This window comes from Eucyclogobius newberryi, unplaced genomic scaffold (genome assembly GCF_026437365.1).
Source record: "Eucyclogobius newberryi isolate DKJ021-1_F unplaced genomic scaffold, fEucNew1.0.hap1 SCAF_8, whole genome shotgun sequence".
Lineage (NCBI taxonomy): Eukaryota > Metazoa > Chordata > Actinopteri > Gobiiformes > Gobiidae > Eucyclogobius > Eucyclogobius newberryi.
Genome location: NW_027316500.1, coordinates 13,802,343 through 13,815,280, shown reverse-complemented (window position 1 = coordinate 13,815,280; position 12,938 = coordinate 13,802,343). Strand labels below are relative to the sequence as shown.

General features: G+C 39.3%; 1 protein-coding gene across 1 annotated transcript; it reads right to left on the bottom strand.

The window, feature by feature from the left end:
* Window positions 1-37: 37 nt before the first annotated feature.
* col9a1b (collagen, type IX, alpha 1b) lies at window positions 38-9,932 on the bottom strand. Its single transcript, XM_072436240.1, has 32 exons — window positions 9,718-9,932; window positions 9,333-9,386; window positions 9,194-9,229; window positions 9,051-9,113; window positions 8,333-8,386; window positions 7,967-8,002; window positions 7,833-7,856; window positions 7,707-7,760; window positions 7,240-7,293; window positions 7,111-7,143; window positions 6,957-7,013; window positions 6,819-6,872; window positions 5,741-5,794; window positions 5,601-5,654; window positions 5,438-5,491; window positions 5,313-5,366; window positions 5,194-5,247; window positions 5,074-5,127; window positions 4,897-4,950; window positions 4,568-4,612; window positions 4,435-4,488; window positions 4,312-4,365; window positions 4,163-4,216; window positions 3,232-3,303; window positions 3,014-3,049; window positions 2,884-2,928; window positions 2,760-2,792; window positions 2,514-2,660; window positions 1,831-1,885; window positions 945-1,133; window positions 796-873; window positions 38-721 (listed from the first exon to the last, which is right to left on the bottom strand). The coding sequence occupies exons 1-32, from the start codon at window positions 9,790-9,792 to the stop codon at window positions 531-533; spliced, it is 2,025 nt and encodes a 674-aa protein (XP_072292341.1). The 5' UTR covers window positions 9,793-9,932; the 3' UTR covers window positions 38-530.
* Between the last annotated feature and the right edge of the window lie 3,006 nt (window positions 9,933-12,938).

Below are 12,938 nucleotides of genomic sequence, written 5' to 3'. Positions count from 1 at the left end.
ATATCATGCACAATGTTATGGGCCATGAGACAAAATCTCACATAAATGGGTTTGTATTAAATATAATTAACAACAATTCCAACAATTTACAGATTTACATCATACACTGACGTCTTTTTGACTTTGGTAAAATTGATTTCTTCCTTTCATTTATTTGACCTGTAGAGCTGACAACCGAGTCGATTTGTTTCAGTAGGTTTTTCTTTGGTACATACACACTGTACATACAACGTACACATATACACACACATAGGACATCATCAGTGAAAAGGCAATGAACTTATAAAATTACAACAAATGACCCTGGATCTCTTTGGCAATGGAGAATGAGAAAGTAATGTACGAGAGTTCACCAGAAAGAAAGTTCCAACAGCACTTCCAGCACCACATGGAAAACGCTGTGTATTGTTTCCATAGTGAAGTGACTGTTTCCTTTGATGGTGCTCACAGAGGCCTGGACAGAGGCAGCCACGCGCTGCAGCTCCATAAGAAGTGTGAAGGACTGTCTTTTTGTCTGCTCTGGATGGCTCTTAGTTCTCCGCAGGTCCCTTTACGTCCAGAGACTGCTGGCCAGCTTGCAGGTTACAGGCTGATGGATCGCAGTATCCATTAGGACCAGCTGCTCCAGGTGATCCAGGTACACCAGACTGTCCCGGGACTCCAGGGGGGCCCCTTTGCCCATCACGTCCGTCTCGACCATAGCCTGGTTTACCAGCCTCACCTGTGATCAGTTATATGTTAAGACACAGCTGTCCACATTAATTAATTACATTTTAAGGGACTGACTAAACTTACCAGGAAGGCCTGGTGGTCCGGGCTGACCCTTAGGTCCACGGACTGTAGGTCCTCTGGATCCTCTGTCTCCCATTTCACCTGAAACAGTGAATCCTGTAAAAAACCCTGACTGTGGTGGTAGTGGCGTTTCTTGAAGCGTCATGTTTTACCTTTTGGTCCTTTGTGGCCTAATATTCCAGGTGGGCCCTTTAGACCAGGAAGTCCTCTAGCACCAGCGTGTCCGGGGAGGCCGTTATCTCCGGATTGTCCAGGAGGCCCAGGAGGTCCAGGTTTGCCAGGTAAACCGGCCACACCAGACTCTGGCCTTCGCAGACTGGCCGTTAACTGAGCCAACTGTTCTGTTAGACACAATAGCACAAAGACGTCATTGAAAAAGGTGCACATATGAGCAGAATGGTCCTTATCCTATATAAGCTTTGTCAATTGTGCAAAAAGAAAATAATACTATTTATATGTAGCAATCAGTGACAGAAATTGTATGCTCCTGGTCAAAAAGGTGTAATTTTAATCTCATGTGGCTTAGAGCTGCTGATAATTTACTCTTTCCATTTTTGACTTTCTGATAAAAAATTATACAGTTTTGTTCTGTTTTTTTTATTAAAGATTTTCCTCCTGAGCAGACTCCTTGCTTGGAGCAGGGGATCTCAGGTCTGCTGGAGGTGAAATACATTTTTCAGCACATCAGGTATAAAGAAGTCAAGAGAATAGGAGATGAGCCAAAATGATGTAAAAGTAAAGAATGAAGAGAACAGTGGTTGTGACTTCAGTGAAATATGTTTTAAGCTCAGGGAAGGCATATTTAACATATTTTTGTATTTACATTTGACATAACGAAGGAAGTATTTTTATTTTGGGTTATCGGACCTTCTATTTGAACGTAATAGTCTGCATCAAACCTGCATCAAACCTGATCAATGGGACGTGCAGGAGCAGATGACTGTGTGGCAGTGTAATGAGGCATTGTGGCAATGATTAAAGTCATGAAATGAGGTTCAGGCGAAAGACAAATGGGGTCAAAGGCCCCTCTGTTCACACCTTGCATGACGCGCATACAAACTTGCTTGATGTGCTGATCACTTGGCTCCTTGCCCTGGACAGAGAAAAGAACACTTAATTGATTTTCTAACACTCTTTAACAAATTTACATATAAACTTCAGAGTTTTTATTTGCACCAGGCCGTTAAGTTTAGTCTGGTAGCTGTGTAAACCCCTTTGACAATAAAAAATACTGGGTGTTTTACCAGTTTTAATTCATGCAAAAGTCATTAACATGACTTAAATGTTACATTATATTTCCACTCTTCCAAAATTGTTCTTCCAGCCCACAATAAAACGCTAATCTGGTTGACATGAATAGATTAATTTCCTGCTGTATTTGCACGGAAGCAAAATTTGTATTTAAAGCAGCCATTTATGTTATGTTTCATCAAATACTATACACAATTTACTATGTAATTCAAAATAAATGAATCAAATCAAAAACAGTAACTGGACTGGTTTTGCCAGAACACTGATTGTGTTCAGCCATAACATGTCCATACATTATTTTTGCCCCATCCCAAGTCTGGAAAAGTACTAAACCTATGACTTAAACCTATGGCAAAGCACACTGTGTAATGTTCCCTACATGATTTGGTTGGGTTCACTTAAATGCTACAGCCTCTTATTTTAGCTGTAGCCACAGTAGGCACAGAAGGGTTATTTTTCATTGGACGTACCGCTGGCCCCTGGGATCCTCTAGCCCCTGGTAGGCCCCTGTTGCCCTGCATGCCCCTCGGCCCAGGTGAACCAGGGGGTCCCTCGATGCCTGGCTGACCTCGACTTCCTTCTGGACCTCTTTTGCCGGTCTCACCAGGGTTACCGCCCTGCAAAGAAAAATGGCACCACATTAGGGCAATTCACAAAGTGCTGCATATTTGTCAGTGCTTTGGCATCATAAACTATGCTATGATGCTGAAACTCACCTCTCCTTTTGCCCCTGCCTCTCCTGAATCACCCTAGAGACATGTATAAAACATAACATTAAAAGCAAAGCACTTGAATCACTTGAATCGCTACAATACAGTGGTAGATTATATGATAACTTACGACATCTCCTTTGTCTCCTGCATTTCCTTCATCACCTTGAGAGCCCTGTTAAGAGACACAATATTAACACAAAAAATAAAACCTATGATAGCAATATGTAACAATAAAGAATATAGTATTTGTTTTTCACCTGTTCTCCCTTAGGACCAGCTTCACCACGCTCTCCCTGTAACACACAAACAATTATCACTCAAGCGACTAAGTACCTGACAGAATGTTTTATTGGTCCACACTAGAGAGAGCTAATCAGTCTGTGGTGACCATTAATCTTCCCCACACTTCTTCTTTTTCTAAAACAATGGCCTTTAAAAGCTGTCAACTCGCATTTATCTCAGTGCCTTGACTTACCCTGTCTCCTTTCACTCCAGGAAGACCATGGGGACCAGGGAGACCGGGAAGTCCTGGGTCACCTTTCGGTCCCTGGGACAAATAAACAAACACAGAAATATGCATAGATAGTTCAAAAGCATTCAGGAATAAATTTAGTAATTCACAAGTTTGTTATATTAAATCAACAATAAACTAACAAATGTATAAACTAAAAAAAACGATTCTTGGTTTAAATTATTGCTGGGCATCTCTTTATTTTTGGTTAGTGGTTTAACTTAGTACCTTGCTACGTGTAAATCATTCAAACAATATATGTTCTGCTTCTTTCTGAATGTTCACCACATCTTAGCTGCAGTGACTGTGTGCTGGAGGGTGCCACACACTTTGATCCCCAACTGACCATGAGAGGAATGCCGGTGGAACAGAGGGCCCTTTCAGCTCTTGCTTTAGTCTCCCCTTACTGTGAAAATAGACCTTGTGTGAGATCCGGACCAGAGCTATTCTCTGAGACATTCCTCTCAAACAACGACTGAGGCTTTTGGCAGAAAAGTTCCCCCTTTGCTGCTATATGCAGGTGAAACATAATAACAGTAAGAATGGATTTTATCCATTTATTAATAGATTATATTGACCAATGCTGTAAAAAAAAAACATCTGATTAACGTTTTGAAAATTATATAAATACTTATCAAGAATGATCAATAAAATAATGTTATATATTTATTTATTTATTCTTTATCCATTTAACAGGGACATATACAACAAATAGATAGTCTAATAATCTGTTGTAGGTATCACTGTGTTTATAGCCAACACCAGTCTCTAGAAGAGCTTTTAACACAGTACATATTACCTATAGCTTAAAAAAATCACTGTTTATGATCAAGTGATTTATAGTACAATATCATGTATGCCTTAACACCATCAAGTTAAAAAAAAAAAAACTTACCCTGGCACCATGCTTTCCAGCTGGACCCGTGGGGCCTTGTCCTCCAATATCTCCCTGTATAATGTAATAAAATAAAATTAGTGGGAGAATCCACATAAATAAACGTATTTTAATAAAATGTGGTTTCGATGGTCAAAGATGGTACTTACAGGTTCACCAATAGGTCCAACAGGCCCCAGCTCTCCTTGTTCTCCTCGCTCTCCCTGTGCACAGCATGATGGTGTTATACAGAAGAGCTGACATATTGTGATTTACATTTCATTAGTACTTACAGTTTTACCAGCAGACCCTATTGTTCCAGGGAACCCAGGTTCACCAGAATCTCCCTAAAAACATGTGCGTTGTCTCAGATTTTACTTATATATATAATAATGTATAAAAGCTATTAAACATTGTCAAATATACCTTTGTGCCACCCAGTCCACTTGGCCCTGATACACCAGGTAACCCCTGAAAACAAACAACTAGTGAACTATTGAACAATTCCAGATTACAGGGTTGCAAACATAACCTGCTCAATTATGTTCTGTAAAGACACAGATGTAATTGTTGCAAGATAAAAAATATGGATTAAATTATTAAGTGGCAGTATATTCACTTTTATTATATAAAATGTATATTTAAGCCCTTTTACAGCACAGAGCAGCACATGTCTGCAGATCTCTGTGCTTCTCTGGGTTTGCTCAGGTGTATCCAATCACAGTCGACAGTCTGGGGTCAAAGGTCAGACTTACAGGAAATCCTTGAAGGCCCACTTCTCCAGGAGCACCAGCCTTTCCGATGATCCCCTGCAGAGATGAGAAACAGGAAAATACTCAACTTCAACTACTGTCTTGGCCATAACACAGTTTTATGGAAAATATTGTTTTAAATATTTGTATAATGTATAAAACAATCTGCATTAGTGTTACCTTTGCGCCTGGCATCCCTGGTATACCTTCACGGCCATCAACACCTGGAAGACCCTATGAGACAACTTGACATTAGACATTGCAACACAATTAATATATGTTAATTTTTAAGACACTTACGCCTTCTCCTTTTGGACCAGGAACCCCTGTTATTCCTCTTGGTCCTAGGACACCCTAAATATAATAACAAATTAACTTGATTTTAAATTAACTGTGACTTGTGTGGTATGTTTACTTACCACTTCACCTTTGGGACCAGCCTCACCCATTATGCCTCTCTGACCTTGGTCTCCCTACAATAGATAAATATGTATGTTGACTTTCTGAAAACATTTGTCTTTTTATGTTTATAGAAACAACATACAGTTGCTCCAGCGACTCCCAGTGGACCTGGCTCTCCATCAGGACCTCGAGCCCCCTGCAACATGCATATATAATTAGTACATCTACAGTCACAATTATCTCACTGTGTTGAAGCAAAAAAAAACTACACATAAACACAAATTTAATACTGCAAAGAAGCTTACCAACTCTCCCTTGGGCCCCATCATCCCAGTGGCTCCTCGGGTTCCCTGAGGACCCTAAATTAGCAAAGCAAATCAACAGATTCCTCAGAAAAAAGCAAAAAAAAAAAGTAATTAAATGTGAAAAGTGGTAAATATCTCACAGTTGATCCTTGGGCTCCGACCTCCCCTGGGATCCCCTGCTCTCCTTCCTCTCCCTGAAAACATAAGAGATGACTACATCAAACACAAACGTGAACAAAAGCCAGGGCGACAGTAACATGTAAGAATGCTATTTTTTCTGTGATTCATTGCCGCATTAGAAGAAAAATCATAGAACTATGAGTGTGTTAATGAGAAAATAAGGCTTCCAATAAAAAGTCTTACTTTAAATGGATTGCAAAAGACCAAAGGCAGACTCTTTAACATAAAATTACTGCTCAACATTTTTCAAATTACAAACAATTTACAGTTCATGGTGACTCTGTGGTAGAGGGAGGCATGTCTATTAGGAGAGATAGTAGTGAGTGTTTACAGCAGAGAAAATCTCCCATTGCTGTAAAAAGGCGGTTTCTTCTTTTCTTTCTTCTAAGGGAAAACATCTATGTGTGGTTATGGGTAAAGTGTCAACAAAACAACTCAGTAGCAGTGGTGATCTTAATGTTGTATATATTTCTATAACCTGGCTATGTCAGACACCAAGAGGATGAAGACAGGAGATATTTGGATATAGTGAAAAAAGAAGCAGACTCATAGAAAATGAAACACACACCAGTTGAAAGCATGTGGTGCTTCACTGTGTCACCCATCCCTAAACGTATCACTTGCATAACTTTAAGTAGTTGCCTCAATCATAAATTTATCTTTGACGACCCTTTATACAGTAGAAGGCGTAAAATGCAAATAGTCCTTTCAAAAGAAACTTTCAGTGAAGGGGAAAACTATTGATGAGGACTAATGCAGACAGACTGTAAATCATACCCTGCTGCTGGTGATAAAGGGATAGGCCCAGACTTATTACCATGTATATAGTGCATGGACACATTGCAGGAAGAGCCAAGTTGTGCTTGAACATTACTTCAGATAAATCATCATTGTGCAATACTTGGAGTCAGAATCATCCTTCTCTCGCTCAAGAACTGAAATTATTCATAATTGTCATTTTGAGTGATGCCTTTGTTTTCTGACAGATGTATATCTTTTCTATTGAGATTAAAACTGTTCCAAAAATGCTATATTTACCTTGTGTCCTTGTTTGCCAGGTTCTCCAGCTTCACCCTTTACACCTTTGTGACCCTAGACACATAGAAAATAGTAATTTACCATAAATAGTTTGTTTGATTGATTTTAGTTAAACACTTAGTTGAGATTAATGCAGACCTTCATGCCAGGGAGTCCAGGATGCCCTGTCATTCCAGGTGGACAAGAGTTTGGACACTATGCAAAAGGGGGGAAAGTCAGAATGTATTATTTTCAACCAATAATTGTACATCCTACAATGTAAAATGAATATATTTTATAGTACAAGATTTACCAGGTCAGTACTGCCCAAGGCCCCAGCTGCTCCCTTAAAAACAAAAAAGTATGTTCACAAAGTTTCATGTTGGCACAATGTATTTCCCTAATAGTCAGAAGATAAGTGACACAGCTTTGTGTCACTTACTCTGGGTCCCTGTGATCCACGTGGTCCGGCTGGTCCCCTCACTCCCATGGCACCCTATGAAAAGGAACAATGACAATTATAAGACAAAATAGCTTCAGAGTTTGTACATTATATACACATAAATATAAGTAAGTACTTCAACCACTACCACTATTCATCCTCATTGATGAACAACTAAGATAAACATTTAATCAACATCAAGGATAAGATTATTCTCCCTCACGTTGACTCTTAAAAGCAATGTTATAACAATATTTCTAATACAGTGACCTTGACAAAAAAATATTTACCTCGAGGGGAAAACCTATTTAACACCAGCACAGCCAAAGGTAAAAATGAGAATTGCCATCGAACTGTAAGAGGATACATTCTAGGAAATAAACTACTGATAATGCCTTAAGACTACTACTATGTATCATAGCTGTGAGTCAAAAACATGTTTCACTCAGTCTCAATTTTATACTTACAGGAGGACCAACTTTTCCAACTTCACCTAGCAGTCCTCCAGGCCCCGGTGGTCCCTTTAGAACACAGCATTTAAGCAACAATTTAGGTAATTGTAAGAGTGTAAGAGTTTACCAAAATATACTTACGGGGGATCCATCAGGCCCAACACCCTATAAAGAGAACAAAGAATGAATGAAAGCATGAAACAGGTGGAATGCATAGTTACAGTTTCAGTTACAGTTGATATTACCAGTTAAGATGATGGTAAATCTTTACTTACAGCTGATCCACGAGGTCCAGCTTTCCCAGGTTCACCCTAAATAAAGTCATAGATTAGAAGCTTGAATAGACAGAAAAAGCCAAACAGCTTAAGATGCAGATGGCAAGTGTTAACATTCCTAAGGATTATCACATGACTGAACTGGGCACACTTGACCCAGCAATGTTTGCCTTAATGAGGACTGATGTAGAGTCTTCATTCCCCATGGAGATTACATGGAGACTTGCTGGATCAACTCTCATTTGTCATAAGAAATTGGTTTATGCACCGCAGCTCTCTCCACGCCAACAGAACAGGCAGCAGCAGCTTGGCACGGTTTCTTCATGTTTCTCTGAAGCAGCAAATACTGGCTCATTAGTCACTTACTTTCTGTCCGAAGGGGCCATCGGGTCCGGGATCTCCGACAGGGCCAGTCAGTCCCTGCAGAGAAGAAAGATATCAACTTTAAAACATATGCAAAAATATTTTTAGGTTTGTTTGTTTGTTTTTTACATACGATTTTAGTAAAAGTAATACGTTTCATTATCAGGGATCCCAGTTGTGGGTGGGGCTTGTGGTATCCATATTCATAACTCCACCTCTAAGAGTACTCCCATTTATTTGACGTTGCAGCTTGATATTGGTCAGTGGGTTTTTGACATAATAACATAAATGGCAGTGTAATCTTAGTTTAGCAGGCACACAGAAAAGGGCAGAGGCCAACACTCTTGGACTGCAAACCAAGAAGTGAGCCAACATTCCTTCAGCTTAATTCAAACAAGTCCCGTAAAACTACCATTCGTCACTGTTTTGAGGATTCTCAACAGGAGATATGACCAGCAGCCAGCACACAGAGGAGCCATTGTTTCTCAAAAATATTGTAAATTATGGGGGCAAAATAACACTTTGACAAATGTATAACTTTACTAAGACAACCATCTTTTTCTGTTTATGAAAACAAATTAGCTTGAGAGTGTTAGTAAGAAATCTTTGTTATAGGTGACGGCTACTTGGTGGGAGGAGCTTCACTATTTTTAAGGTAAAACCAAGAGGAGGCAAATAGACATTGTAACAAAAAAATCACAATTCATTTCTTTTTACTCACATCATTTCCAGGAAGTCCAGGTAGTCCAGTAGAGCCGGGTTTACCCGCATCACCATCAGGCCCCTAAATAAAAGTTGCAGATGCACATCAGGGCTTCACAATAACACAAGCCTATTGTTAAAAAAGAATAGAACTAAACTTACAGGTTGTCCATCCTCCCCATCTATGCCCCTTTCCCCCTGTAATGACATTTCAAGTAGGTTTTATAAACACACACACACACACACACAAATATATATATATATATATGTGTGTGTGTGTGTTCAGAACTGAGATACTCACATCAATTCCATCAATTCCTGGCACACCTGGAGGTCCAGGGGGGCCTTGACTTCTCTGAGATTGAAGAAACACATTTAATGAAATGTATTAAATAATATTTTTAACTATAATGTGATAATTGTGCCAAAGGTAATTCAAAAAGATGAAATGAGATAATAGTCCCTATTAGACAACATGGCATAATTGTAGAAACAATGTAAGACAATTAATTAAGTGTACATCCCCTGTGACCACAAAAGTAAATTAAAACATAATCATTCCGTGTTTGGAACATTTCATGCAAGTGCAATAAATAGGCTACTTAGCATAGGGCTCATCAGAAGTCGCACCTGCACAACGGTAATCTCGGTCTATGGAGACAAAACAGACACACAATTAGTCTTACTTGCGCGGAGCAGATCAGGACAAGCTGCAAGAGAAGTGCCAGAAGAGGGCCTCTAAAGCCGGGGCCCCGCGCCATGATCTCCCCGTGGACTGGAAAGGTAAAAGCTGTAGTCCTTTTCGTGGGCTTTGTTGGGCTGAAGGAGCCCCCGACAAAACAATCCAACTGAACCCGCTTCAGCTATCCAGACCGTCCGGGGTCTGGCCCTCATGTATATTCATACTGCTCTGAATACAGACAGGGATTGGCGGGTTTGTCAAGAGGATCAGAAGGGGAGGGTCATCGCGAGGACACAACCGGCTGGACATGCGGGGTTTTTAGTCGAGGTCTAGGGCCTGGCCAACATAACCTACATTTATATTGTGTAAAAACATGATCAAAGACATGTCCTTGTCCTTACCTGGGTCGTGGCTGGATGGTCGTAGCAGGCTTCGGTTCGGGCGCGGGCCACATCGCAGTGAATCAACATGGACTGGAGTTCAAACTTGAGAAGATTATAAATAATCAGCCTATACAATATTTCAACATGTTAATGTTGTTAATACATAAAGAGCCGAGATACCGGAAGATTATTGAGGAATCAGATAACAATACCAACATCTTAATAATACGCACATCCTGCACTTTAAAGCGCGACTTTTTGCGCATTTCATTGGTCACAGCCTGGAAACAAAACAGCACTACAGACGTTGGGACTTAACATTGGGCATTAGATATGGGAAATCGTGCATGCAGACTATTTAATTGTGGGCCAAGACGCTCAGTTTTTAAACTTTTTTATGTGTATAAAAAAATTGTGGCGCATTAGAGGGGACTTGCAACAGTGTTCACATGTTTGTATAAGGTCTAAAAGCAGCATGCAAACATTTGGTGAGCTACAACTCATGGGGCATTTTAAGTTCTATTGTATGTCCTCAACTGCAATCATTTTACTTTTAGAAGTATAATTTTAGCATATATTTTTTACTATTATTATTATTATTATTTAAAAAAAAACATTTGTTTTATGTTGCACCTTAACGCTGAAGCAAGTTCCTATATTGGTGAATTGTTCACTGGCAATGGCAATAAAATGGATTCTGATCATTTCCTAAGGGTGGGCAATAAGGCAAAACATGTATAAAAAAATCGTCCATTCAACCTTTAAATTCAACTGTCACTCACTCAGAGCCTTACAGTAGTTGACCAACAGGAGGAATGGGTTTGAGCAGACCGCTGCATTAGAGAATAACCAAATTGTGATTTTACCAAAATAGCAGATTGGCACAGGGATCAGATAGTGATTTTTATCGCCCAGCCCTATTTATCGATTATGTGCACTGTATAGGCTATTGCTGTTAGGTATTTGTATCATGAAAAAACGTTTTTTTCTCTGTCAGACCTACCGGAACTGCAAAGACTGGATTATCCTGGAGTTTTCCTATCATTGTAAAGCCACCCAGACTGACTTTCTGTCTTGGAGGTACACCCCGGGTGTCAATCAGGACACAGTCTACAAACAGTGAGACAGAGTCTTTGCTGACATCCAGTTGTATTCGGTGCCACTTGTCATTGAAGAGTGAAGGTAAAGGGCCAAAGACCACTATGTGCCTCCTGGAGTGTGTCCCAGTGGAAGTAAACTGTAGATATTGAGACTCCCCATTGAGGCTCACAGCAAGTTGTTCGTCTCCATTCACATCCTGCATCTGCCAGATATTCCACTTTTTACTTATTGTCCTGTCAGTCATTCGCAGCTCAGTAACAAAGGCAAACTCCTCTGGTAGCCCTAAAGGATACGCTGATCTGAAGAACATAAAACAAACCATTAAAAAATATGTATTTTTATATAAAATAAAAGCCATAACTCAATAAATTCTGAATTCAGCACATTTCAAACCATACATATTACAGTATTGAAAAGGACATTGATTTGTATCATCAATAATTGGAGTAGCATCATGAAAAATGTGCAACAAAACTTTTTTTTTTCTCTGTTTTTAACTGTGAAAAAAATGTTTTTTAAGCCTACTTTATTAAATTTGTTAGACCTGATGTTTTCTATGACTATTTTGACTTTGACTACTCGAAGTTACTAAATGTGTCATGTACTACTGTGGAGGTGTTTAAGATTTTGAGGTGGAGTCAGTTTATTCAGCACCATGGACAGGGTAAGCCGTGTTGCGCTGTCTTTACCACTAGATGACACTGTTCATCTATTATGTGACAGCAGCAGCTTACCTTGTGTTTATTCTGAAGTTAAATGCTGGACCAATGTTATAGGCCACATGTTGAGGAGATGAACCAGAAACCTTTTGAACAGTTCCTCTTCGTGCAAGCTCAGCAATATGGAACTGGGACATTATGTAAAAACCTGGGAAGTCATAGTACAGTCACTTGAGTAAGAAGACCAAAATGTGCTTGGTTGTAGTTAGACTTTTAATCATTTACTTTCTTATGTTTTCAGCAATTAAAAACATTTTATAATTTTGCAGGCTTATACTAGCATAGTGCTTATGAAGGGAACAAAGTGTAGCTTCAATTTATCATGAACACGTTTAGATTGCACAGCTTTGTTCAAAACTGATTTAAGTGTATTTAAGGCTTGAAACCTACCAGTTTTGAGCAGTTTGGGAACCACTGTTGTAGAGTTATAATAACCACGTCTAACTCAGTTTAGTTTAGTTTATCCATCAATTTGAATGGGACAACAAGTATTAATCAACAGCTAATAGTGAAAATACACCGGAAAGCTCATTTCCATCCATAGTCCCACAGAACAGGGGGTAAATGCAGATACAACAGTGTAAAGCACACCCAGGTTAAGACATGACAACATGGTAAAACAGATACAGCTGACATAATCAGACAAGACATATAAAATACACAGGAAATCACATAAAAATACACGGATCTAATCCTAAAGTTAATTTATTGGCCTTAGTTTGATAGTTAGGCTACTGAATACTCTGGTCATCATATTGAATCAAACAGCATGAATATAAATATTGTGTCGTTTGTATTGAAAAACCTGGAAAAGTTTCTCCTCCAACGCTGACTGCAGGGCATACAGACTGCTGCTCAAAATGACTACCAATATCAGTAGAAAATCTCACAGCTGCAAGAAGCAAAAGATATCAAATAATTAACATTTACACTGTGAAAGTTTGTGTTTTTGTGCAGTGGGATGATTATAAAGCGTGTTTGTGAAGCTGCACTTGTTTATTGAATAAATATTAGACCAATGA